We start from the raw sequence: 12,352 nt of genomic DNA, 5'->3' as shown, positions 1-12,352 counted from the left end.
GTCACCCCCTCAAGACCAGGCCACCTACTCTCTGTGACTAGCAGGCTCCCTGGAAGAACCCACTGAGGCACGGAGACGCACGTGGATGCAGGTCTGTGGCTTGTGCAGCAGCCATCAGCGTCCCAAGTCCCCACATGCCGGAGTGTGAGCCGGTCTGGCTGAGTTAAAATCATCATTTAAAATTCACCTTCCAAATTGCTCTGATTTTTTTTGTTCAAGTGACGACACATACGTTAGTACATGACTATAATTTTAGGGCTAAGTTGGATGCATAGAAAAGTATTTCAAACAAGGAGGCAGAATTATCCTGGATAAACATCAGCAGGCATCAGTTTTATATTTTCTGCTTCCTGAATTGCATCTCCTGGATCTGATGGTTTTATTTCTTTGCATTCTTGAACGACACCTTGGGATATCTTCTGTGTGCATGTCAGGGAGGGACACAGAGGAGTGATTACCCCGCTGGTGTGACGCTGTGCCTGCCAGCATGGACAGTGTGCCCTCAGTCTCCTCATCTAGCCTCTGCATCTCAGTGTCCTCATCTAGAAAATGAGGATGGCAATTCCCACCTCCCAAGGTTGTTATGCGCTATGAAGGCGTGAATATTTACAAAGCATTTAGAAAAGCATCCAGCACATCATAAGGACTCTGTTTTGAAAAGTAAACAAAATGTTCCTTTTTGTTTTTACAACACATTTATTTATCATGACTTTTGTGATCTGAGGGGGGGGGGAGATAATTTTCTGGTTTCCAGAATAAAAGTTTTAAAATTAAAAGGAATCAAAGTACTTTTTGGCACCTAATATTTCTGCATTTATTCCCAAACTCTAAAAGTCGACTGGCTTTATGTTAAATTCAGAATCCATACAGAAAAAGATCTTCAAACTTTATTCATTTCATAAATAATGTATTTTATTTTATTGCATATGGCTATTAAGGAGGGCATCCATGATCAATACAGACTAAATACAATGCACTATTCTAGTCCAGTTTATTCTTGTCCCCAGCAGCATCACATCGACCCCTATATACAGCGTGTACAGTGGAAGACAGAGCAAGATAAGTTAAGTCTCTTGTCATATCACAATAGCAAGAAATATATTTAACATCTCGATATCCAGAAACAATACGTACCCAAAAAGAAAACACTGTTTAATAACTGTTAAAGTTTATATAGCAAAAAATATTTTAAATTTAAGGTTAAGTCAGGCAAAATGTACAAAGACCCAATATACATCGTGAAGTTTCAGCAAACATAACATTTATACATTTTGGTTCCATTCTGTAAACTAAATTAAAAATGTAAATATTGCATATGCCTTTTTTTTGAAATGTACAGGATAGAAGAAAATTTTGTGTATTACCCACTTTTTATTTTGCTTGTTTTAAATTGCAGTGTGAACATGAACCATTGGTATAGTGTCATGACTACCCTAAGTTCAGAGGGCTAGTTAAATACATGTCAATTCACTGTATTCAGCAGGGTCCATATTCAGTCCTATTGTACCTGGGGGGGGGGCGGGGGGAGGAGGAGTTACAAAGCAAATACCACCCATCGATTCCTATTCCCAAAACTAGATAAAAACTTTAGGACATTTTATACATCTTAATAAACTATATCATACACTGAAACTGAACTGACCTTCAAACTAATATCGTATGGCCTATGCACTGCTGTGATGTGTGATTTCAGAAAAGTAAAACCTTAAAAATGTTCAGGGGATCGCTTTACATTCAACTTTGTCTTGCAATACAATCCTCTGTTCTAAAGTTCAGCATGGAAGCAGGAAGACTTTTGCATTGCCATTAAATATACTTTTAAGACATTGAATTTTTGGTCTTCCTCTAAAAAAGCCTCATTAATGCATTATTCTATAGTGATATATATCTATATATTTATATATATTTTTCTCAAAAGAAAAAAAAAACCCAACAACTCACATCTCCAATGGATTAGTTAACCTCTCCACTGACTACCAGAGGAGACAGGCACTGGGGTGCCCCACGGGGGAGAGGCCACGGCTCTCCGGCCACGTGTCCAGGGAGCAGCGAGATGGCAGAGCACTCTGCCCGCCAAGTTCAGCAGTTTTAGGTGACATCTGCAATTAACTGCCACAACACTGATATTTTCAGAACACTGAAAACATAAAACAAGGGTAGTCTTGTCAGGATTGTTTTTGACAAGTAACATGTACTGCGAGATTGTTTTTCTTCTTTTTCTTTTTCCATTAATATCACAGGGGCATAAATGCCTCTTTGTATCACTTCATTTATTTTCCTTTCTTTCTTTTTTTTTCTTGTTTTTTTTGTTTTTTTCTTTTTATTATTTTTTTTTTTTTGTTCAGGGCAGACTTGTTGGCCAACGTAATAGCATTATATTAAAGATAATACATTTTTAAAAATTAAATCTGCCAAACCTGGACCACCCTGGAATTGCTAGCATGCCTACAAGAATTTTTGGTTAAAGAAATGCAAGCCCAAGATTAAGGATAGCAGAGACATTTGAGCTTGTAAATAGGATAAAAGGCTTTTGCAATGTGAAGTACCTACATAAACATCTACATAGAGAAGATTAAACAAGTCTGTTCAAGGTAAAAAGAGATATTCACCCTCCTTCCCAAATCCCTTCCCTCCCACCCACCCCCACTACCCAATACAGTTGATGATTTTCAAAAGTAGGTTTCTTCAGTTACATATCGTAATTATTATTAATCAATCTGTCTTCGAAGTCCAATCCCAAATTTCACTCCTGTTGAGAAACGCCAGCCCCACACTGGGCTCTGTGTGTAAGTAAACATCGCAGGTGCCTGCACTGCAGCCCGACATCAGCGCCTGCTTGGACCAGTTCGACGAGGCCAACGGCCACACTTCAGACCGGGGGCAGAGGTGCACGGGGGTCCCGCGGGCCCCAGCCACGCAAATCCGGCTTTACCTTGAACTGAGGTAGGACTGTGGTAGTCTTGAGGGTAAGCCAGTACATACCAGATTTTACCACTTGACTGGGTATTGGTAGAATCTCCTAGCATGCTGAGGGATACATTTGCTTTGCCAAAGCGAAAGTAAGAAGAAATTAAGACACTGCCCACAATTTAAGGAGGCCAATGAAAACATCCAATTTTCTTGAGAATGACTTCTTCAGCTAATTTTGTTAAAAAAACGAAACAAAACACAAACAGCACAATGATGAATGCCCCATATGGGAACAAGGGAGACAGGCAGGTGACCTTGCCTGGTTGGTTCCTTGTCTAGCATGGCCCGCAGAGGTTTCCAAATGCAGGAACTGCTCGGAGCCAAAAGAAAAACTGTAAGCAGCTTCAGATTGAAAAAATGCTGAGCATCTTCTTTTAACGATGTTCTCTGATGTGTGGCCTCATGGTGAGAAAGCCAGACATATCTTCACTCTGAAAAAGAAAGGAGGGAAGTGAGCAGACTCTCTGAAAACGACCCTCGTAACCTACTTTCACCAGCCAAGTCATCTTCATAAAACTATGCACCATGAGAAACAAACACGGGCTCATCCTGTTTTCCAGAAACAAGTTCAACGGGTAAACTCTGATTTGGTTTTCCTGGAAGCAGAGCTATCAGGTTCACAGTGAGTTGTCTACAGAGCGAGGCTCGTATTTTCAAGTTAGGGAAAATAGTCACACATGCTCTTGTGAATCATTCTGTCGACGGAGATACAACGGATACAGAGGTGTGATGACAGCCTTCAAATTGAGCGTCTGTGCGACCTGGGAACTACCATGTTTCCCTGAAAATAAGACCTCCCCATAAAATAAGCCCTAGCAGGATGTCTAAGCATTTGCGCGATAGACGCCCTACCCCGAAAATAAGCCCTGGTGACGGGCGTGGCTGCGCAGCGCATCTGCACACCCATGCATTCCGCCACAGGGCCGTAAAGACGGGCAGCCCTTCTCATCCGCCCCGTGAGAGCTCTAGTGCTCCACATGAGAGATGGGGCCAGTGATCTAAAGGAAAAAGAGTCGCAAGAAATTCAGGATGGAATTCGGGGTTTGGAGAGTGATGATGATGTTCCAGAAGAAGACGACTTAACTATATTTGAATAAATGTAGATTGTTGTACCGTACTTAAAAAAATATAACACATCCCCTGAAAATAAGCCCTAGGGTGTCTTCTTAAGGAAAAATAAGTATAAGACCCTGTCCTATTTTCGGTGAAACACCATACCCCTTCTCACTCCCTCGTCTTGGCTCTTCCTGTGTTGTGTGGAGCAAACGCAAACCATTGCCTCCCCCCGCCCCAGCGGCCGGAGAGATGACAAGCCAGGACATGAGTTAAAATGCTCTGTCAACTGTCTTTTTCCTATAAATATGTATTATGTTATGAACATGGAAGAACTAACCAGTCTACACTTCTGCCCTCAGACAACTTTGGACTGGATAATCTACCCCCTTTCTAAAAGTGCCCAGGGAGGTAAAAGCTGGCTGTGGTGCCATGCTTGTGGCCACACAGCCCTCAACACGAGGAAGGGTTTCTTCTTGTCCGCCCAGCTGTCATATGTTCCACTTTCGATGATTTATTATGTTGCTGTGGAAAAGGATCAAACCGCTCAAGCTTCTTTAACCTATTTAGTTCCTAACATTTTAAGCATATTTTTACTTGATACACTCCTTCTTTAAGGGATAGAACTGGGAAGATTTTGACATTTCATAGCATGTTGCTTTTTTTTTGTTAAAGCTTCTTGACTTTTTAACCCAAATGGCATATTTTTAATTGTCATCACTCACCACCATGATCGCCACTCAGTCACACGTGTGCACTGGTGTGTCATGCCCTGTCTTAGCCTTTCTTCCTCTGCAGTTGTACTTACACAAACTGCATTTCTGCACACTCTTCTCAAATCACTGAGAATTCTGATCCTGGACTCTCGCCACATTCCTTGGTTTACTTTTTGTGAATCGAATTATTTTCCACCTATCTTGAGCTCAGAAAATGATCCCAGCAAGAAAGAAACTTCCAGTGTGCCCTATAGCTGACTGTAAGTTCCTAAAAGCCACGCCCCACTACAAACTCGAGGCACTGCATCCTGTAGCCAGAAAAAGACAAGTGGCACAGACAGGGTGCTCATCAGCATACAATGCAAATGTGTCACTGCATGCCTTATTTTTTTTTTTTGCATGCCTTATTTAAAAGTTCCCTACAATATGACATTTTGAGGCAGTGCTACTTTATCTTTTTATTTTTTAAAAAGCTTTGTGTCTTTTAACAGGTAAACGATGTTCTGCCAATGAACCTTAAAGGAAACAGGGCCTGGAATTTCCTCCTAAGAAAAGAGCTGTCCTCCAGCTATTTCATTCATTATTGTTGTGATTTTCAATCCCAAGAGATTGTAGTGAGAGAATCTAATTGTTTGCATTCCTTAAGAAACAGGGATTTGCTAAAATCCACCTAGACTTGTGTTTTGCCCTAAAATGAGCTTGCATTTTGTCAGTCAGGCATTAATTATAAGACGAATCCCACGGCCACCCCAGAGCAGGTGACCAAAACCCTGTGAATCCACTTACAGAAAGATTTCTAATCAAAGCTTATTTTATTTTCATACTGACAGTTAGCTAAATGTGGGTAAATTGTCTCATGGTAACCCTAAGTCCATTATCTTGAAAACAGCTAAGCAAGTAAGTTCTTCAATTTCTTAAACCTATATACTTCTCATATAAATGGTGGGTTTATTATTGATGGAAAAAAATTACTTCCCATTTCACTTACAAATTCATGAGGCTACTGACATTTTCACTGTTTTTAAGGATGCTTATTGCTGTGAAACCCAACTCTTATCATTAGATCTCTGTGAGCTCTAATTAAGTCGAACACGTAATTTTATTTTTTGAAGTACAATACAGTTATCAAAACCTTAATTTCTGAGCGTGAGCATTATGCAAGAACATAGCTGATAAACGGAAAGGAAATAATTCATCCATGCATTTATTCATGCAATGACCTTTCGGCAATTTTCTAGTTTAATTCGACTCTGGTGTGGGGCCTCACTGATGACTTGGGTGAAGAAGGCCAACCAAAAAGGGAAAAAAAGGTGTTATCCCTGGAAGATTAATTTGTTCATGGCGAACTGGAAGGATGCCAGAGGGCCTAGCTAAGGTGGACCAGACACAAGACGACCGGCGCTCAGAGATGGGGTGCGGCATCAGCTGTGCAGCGTGTCAAACGCATTTACACACACACGCGCATAAGGCAAACACAGGCGGATGCAACTTGGCTCCTGTTAGGTTTACAAAAACAACTGCTTTCTGTGGACACCTCCTGTCCGTGTAAAGGGAGAGACCTGAGACCTGAGGCCTCTGGGTCCCCTCCGGGACCATGGGACTTTGGTTCACACTGCTCAGCAGCCTGCCACCCACAGACCTGCTGCTTTACCACCAGCTGGCTTAAGAACCCTCCCCTTGATGGCTGCAGCTGATTTGGGGTGACAGGTTGGGATGCCTGGAAGTACCTGAACAAATATAAACAGGATTAGCCACCAGAAACAATCCTTTGTTGAGATGCAAAAGAAAGGAAGCAAGGAAAAGGCTGGCAGTAGCCTTCCAATTGGATCCAGACGACTCAACTTGCCCAGCCATGGCAAAAGGATCTGGATAAAATGGAGACCTAAGAAATATAAACACTCCCTAAGAATGCATGTAGGAAAAAAGGCATCTGTTCTAAAAACCTAACCATGATTTTCTTCATTTCTTATGGAAAGAAGCTGTCTGCCTCAAAGGATGTCTACAGTCTCTGTTTTCCATGTGAGCTGGTGGCAGACTCTTCGTGCCACATATGCTGGTAAGGGCCTGCGCTAGCCTTGGCAAGGAGGGGGCAGGCCTCGGGAAAGACGCCTGCTACACACACCCTGCAGGTGCAGTCGCTCGCACGGGCACTCTGCAGTCCAGGCACAGCACTCAGACACCAAACACCAAGAGGTGGTGCCCCAGGCTCGCGCCTACCTCAGAAGAGCTGTACCCGCCACGCACGTGACAGCCACTCAGCCATCACTCCCGGGCCCAGGAAGAAGGAAGAGAGGCAAGCGACGGAAAATACTCTTGCAGATTTGAACTTAGGAACGAGAGAGCATTTCTGTCTTTTTACTTATTTACTTTTAAAGTAACTTAAATTGGCTGGTTCTCTTATGCAGAGAGCACTTGCCTCTGCTCTGTCTGTGGAGCAGACTTTCTAACTTTCTACAGTTTCTGAATAAATCTCAATTTCACTTTAGGGAGGAAAAACAAAGTAAGTTAAGTTGTCCCTCCCCCTGAAAATTAGTCCGGTTCATCCAGACTGGAAAAAAAGAAAACATTTTCTAACATTACTAATCTGACATTCTCAACCTTTAAATACTTATGCTTCCTAAAGATGAGATTCCAGAAAAATTTATTTATTTTATTATCTGTTAATTTTACTAGAAAGCGAAGAACAAATTAATGTTATGGCCACTCTACTCTGAATATTCCTGAAGAATAGAGACATTCTTTGAACTCTTCAGGTACAACGGCAAAACAAAAACGAAAACAGCAAGAATCACGTTGCTCATGAACACAACTGCAGAACATACACCAATCCTACTTCGAGAGATCATGTATGTAAAACATGTAAGTGCACTGATGCTTAATGAATTTGTCATATAACTACACACCACACTACTCTGTCCCTCGGACATTACTTTGTAAAGAAATCCATTCACAGACACATCCATCTAACGTTACTTGAGTAAAAAACAAAACAAAACAAAAAACCAACCAAACAAAAAACTTTTGCGAAGAGATGAAAGTCGTTCCAGATGACATGTCATGCAGTCTAGCCATTCCTCATCTTTTTTCTGCTGTCACTTATGACAGATGACATTCATATGTGGGATATAGTCCCATGTGCCAGTAATCATAACTCCCTGCAGACTAGCTATAATTCCACCCCTTTTCTCTTCCACTTAAAAGAGCAATCAGAATGCAAATGAGCAAGAGTGCTGTCAGTAAAGACCCCACCTTCAATCTGCGCGATTTCACCCCCAGAGAGAGAGAGAGAAGAAAGGAAGGAAGGAAGGAAGAGAAAGAGAGAGAGAAAGAGAAAAAGAAACCAAATTAACTTTGTTATTAGAACAAGTAGGAAAGCTGCCCTGTAATATATGGGATGAATGGCAAAACGCCGACAAGTCACAGCACCAGTGCCTGTTTTACAGTTACATTAAAGAAAACGAAAGTGAGCATCGAGCCTGGAATGTGTTAGAAATAAATAAGGTAAATCTGGCTCACCAAATACAACCAGGCAGTATGTCAGATAGACATTCTGACTTACCATGACTATTTATGATTTCTCATGAGAATTTGGGTTTGGACTTGTGTGGCTTCAAGGTCATATATCAGGGTTCAGAACCCAGCACATGCACCTGGGTCGTGGCAGCTGTGCCCGGGAAGGCCCTGGTTCTCTCCACATAGAGCCTTCTGGGCTCCCTGCAGAGGGCCGGGGCAGTCAGGACACGGGGCCTCACAGGCCTTTGGCGAACGCCACTGCATCGCCCAGAGAGCAAGTTCATCGAGCAGGTAAAAATGCTTTCACATCGTCAGTTACAACTGAATTAGGACTATTACAAATATTGACTCGCATAGCAAAATGACACAATACGTTTTTCAAAATTAAAATTTGTATTTCTAGTAGTAAACATGATTAAGAAAGAAATGAACCCTCTAGTGAGTTCAAACATATCTTTCAGGCACATCTTAGTTTAAACCTTTTATGTTAAACATAGAATTACAAGGCAAAATGAACTTTTCAGTTGCAGGAGAAATTCCTAGAAAAATAAACCCGATAACTTAGTATCTCCTTACTTTACTAAAAGCAAAACACTCTAAGACTTCAGAAAAAAAAGTAAGGTTGGGTGTGATAACAAACACACCAGAGATTCTAAGAAAAACAGTTACTTGAACTTTCCTTTTAAATTGAAAAAAAAGTCACTTAAGAGGAAAATATGGAAGAATAAGTCCCCTATGACAACTGGGGCTATACTTTGCTTTCCAACCCTAACTTGAGAAAGATTTAGAACTTTCTTTCATATGAGCTCATCACTTCTACCAACAATTAAAACCATTTCATTTTGAATGTGCTTGTTACTAAAGAAATTTCCTAACATCAAGTTGTAACTTGATGTTAATGACACAATATGGAATGGCATGAGACAATCTAGTTGTCTCACAGGCTGGGGTTAATAAAAGGTATCTTTCCTCCTTTAACTCCTGTTTAATCCTTCACATAAGACCTCCTCTAACCCACTAGCAATCAGGCTCCCAAACTTTTAACCACCGCACTTCAAACTTCCTCCACACACCCAGAGTTTCATACACAGGAACCCGTATTAATTTTACAGTGCGTATCCTCAGCAGATGTCACAGCACAATACTGAAGTGGGTGTTTCTTTTCTGGGCTTGTTGTTGAAAACCCTGACGTGAGCATCACGCGAGCTGTTCTCCTACGGGCAGAGTTCCCGCCATGCCTGCGCCTGCAGCTCGCGGTGCGTGCGAGAAACGGCGTCTGCTGCTCGCCGGCACAGACACCTGAGACAAAGCTGCCTCCTGAGCCGCTGGTGGGCCACTTCTCTTCAGCTGCGACACGCTCCACCCTTTCTAGTTAGAAACCACGGGAGGGAGCATGAGTGACTTGCTGACGCCTCCTCTCTGGTCAGTGGAAGAGCAGAGGCCTCAACTTCTCCCAGAAAAACTTCCTCTCTGCTCCCCTTTGGCCACGAGGACACGGTGGGAACAGGCAGTGGAGACGCCTGCACCTGTCGTTTGGGCCCCGAGTGTAAACTTCACACGGAACCATCAGCTCTTTAGAAGACTCCCCTCAAAGGGCCTTAAATACCACACTAGTATTTAACACCACTTAATGAATGATCCTCATGGATCTGCCTCCCTTGCCAGATGACTTACCTAGGGGACTGTCCCCAGCACCCAGCAGCATGCTGACTAGGTCCTTAATAAAGCTTGGTGGATCAAATCGAACTAAAAACCCCATGTGGTTTGTGCCATTTCTCAAAGGCAGACAAGTCAAATACAATTTTCTAAAGGAAACAAAGCTTCAGGACCGTGTGAGACCCAGAAGCAAAGAAAACCTTCTCCAGCTCACATGAGAGTGGCGCTCTAAGGCAGAGCTCAGTGAAGCATGGCAAGTCTGGCCTGTTGCCTGTCTCTGTAAATAAAGCTTTATTAGGACCAGGCTGTGCACACTCATTTCCACACAGCTGTTTTCACACCATCAGCAGAGTGGCCCGATTGTGACGAAGTCTGCGGGGCAGCGAGGCCTAAACTTTTACCACCTGACCCTTTACACAATGACGTGCCAGTCCTTCTGCTAGGGAGCCCATGAACATGGCAATCTTTACTAAGGGAGACAATCAGAAGTAATTACAATAGCCAAATTTGTCAAAATAACACCATATATTTCCACCTGTATGTTACACCTGGAAAATGAATTGATATCCCTTTGAAAATTATCTGCAAGCTTACGTACTTCAGAAATGCAATACTATGCACTAAAACCCATGCTATCCTGTTACAGACCCCACTGAAAATGAGGACGCAAGTCATAAAATCATTTATGAAGCTAGCGCACTTTTCCAATTAATTTCTCTCAGCTGTGGCTCTTCTACTTGGCTTTTCATGCATAACACAAATGTACTGAATAAATCTAATCATTACTAAATATATTCTATACTAGTATTCTCAACTTTAACAGAGGTAAGAAAAAGTATACACATTAGATCTGCAATTCACAAACGGTCCAAATCTTTTCTCTTTCTTAGATCACTTGAGAATGTGAATATAAGCATTACACGTCTGCCCTAATAAGAATATTTGGGCCAACTGATATTGCAGTAAAACTGCAAATATCCAATGAACAATGTAATTCTTTTCTCAGATAAAACACATTTTTGTATATATGATCTTTTTACCAATGCAAAGATGTATTTTATGTAAACTATAAAAATGTTTATAATATTTATATCTGAAGTTATAAAACATAATTATTATGTTTTGCCTATCAAATTAAGGGAATGTGGAGTAACAGTTCATAATATATTCACCTCCAAATAGCCTGTTGATATATATCATTTCAACTTACCCTTTTTGCCTTCAAATACTTAAATAACTATAGGTTAATTCTCTCCTATAATATTTATATAAATTTGGGATTTAAGCTTTGTCTCTTCAGGTGAAGAATATATATAATTTAAAAGCCTTTATGCGAATGAGCACACAGCCTTTAACTGTAAAAGGTCTACTTGTGAAGTCAAGGTTGAAGGGTGAAACGCACTTAGTAACTGAAGTGCGCGCTGTCTTTGCACAGGTTGGAGTTTCCATTCCCCATGATGAACCATCTCAAAAACACTCTGCTGGTCCCTGGGAGCGCAGGATGGCGCTGTGCAACTGCCTCTACACCTCAAAACCACAAGCCATTCCCACGGCTTAACACGATGCAGGTGTAGAAGGAAGAGTGGCTGCACCACAGTCACGATCCCAGGGCTGGTGGCCAGAGACCACCACTGTCCAGCTCTGCTGCCACTGATGAACACACCGACATTATCTCTCTCGCCCTATACTGCCCAGGGGGGGGGGTGTCACAGTGAAACTATCAAATGAGATCTTATGTACAGAATGTATAATTAATACAAACAAAATATATACGTACAGATTATTTTCATTCATAGAGAAGCACATGCTACTAGTATGACTCACAGCTTGTGGCTGGACTGCCTTTGTACATCTTCAAATAATGTATACGTGTAAAAACTTGCTGTGTTTTGAACTACAGACTTCTTCAAACCAGGCAGCCTGAGCTGCAGGGAAAAACGGGCTCCTCCCACCCCCCTTTTCTGGCTCCTTCAACAGTATATCCATGAATGACATCACGGACAACTGCAACTTCAGGCAGCAAATAAACAACTGATGAATGCACAAAAACAATGGCCAACAGCTCCCAGAATAAAATGAATAAACTTGCTTTAATTGGATAGAAGCAGAACAGAAGTAGAATTGTTTTTCTGGGGTAACTCTAGGCCATTTAAAGCTAATAGTTCTCACACGCCGCAAAGAGCACCTCTGCCTAGCTGCTTTCCTCCTGCCCTGTGGACGGGACAAAATGCCCAGAAAAAGGCTGCCAGTGTCCCCGTGCAGGCAGCTGCCTAGCAGAGAACGCGCGGGCCCCTCTCCACGTCACTGGCGCCAAGCGAGCACAGTGGGCACCAACAGGCTGGGCTCCGGCGAGTCCAGGCCGGGGAACAGCATTTCCTTTCTCTCTGGTTTACATAAAAAGGTGCACTAAAATGTACGTCGACATTTAAACTCCTCTGCCGCTG

The 12,352-nt window shown here is 42.1% G+C and overlaps 1 protein-coding gene across 2 annotated transcripts in view; it reads right to left on the bottom strand.

Moving 5' to 3' along the window:
* Positions 1-974: 974 nt before the first annotated feature.
* The window catches only part of IRS2 (insulin receptor substrate 2), a 29,840-nt gene continuing 18,462 nt past the window's right edge, over positions 975-12,352 (bottom strand). For both annotated transcript variants that reach the window (XM_012752005.3, XM_012752006.3), the window contains one exon: positions 975-3,401. Coding sequence is in view for 1 of the 2 variants with exons in the window: in XM_012752006.3 (XP_012607460.2) it covers positions 3,397-3,401 (5 nt within the window). In the remaining variant the exon portion in view is untranslated. The remainder of the gene's footprint in view (positions 3,402-12,352) is intronic.

The sequence above is a fragment of the Microcebus murinus genome, chromosome 13 (assembly GCF_040939455.1).
Source record: "Microcebus murinus isolate Inina chromosome 13, M.murinus_Inina_mat1.0, whole genome shotgun sequence".
NCBI classification, from domain to species: Eukaryota; Metazoa; Chordata; class Mammalia; order Primates; family Cheirogaleidae; genus Microcebus; species Microcebus murinus.
This window is presented reverse-complemented; position numbering and strand designations above follow the sequence as displayed.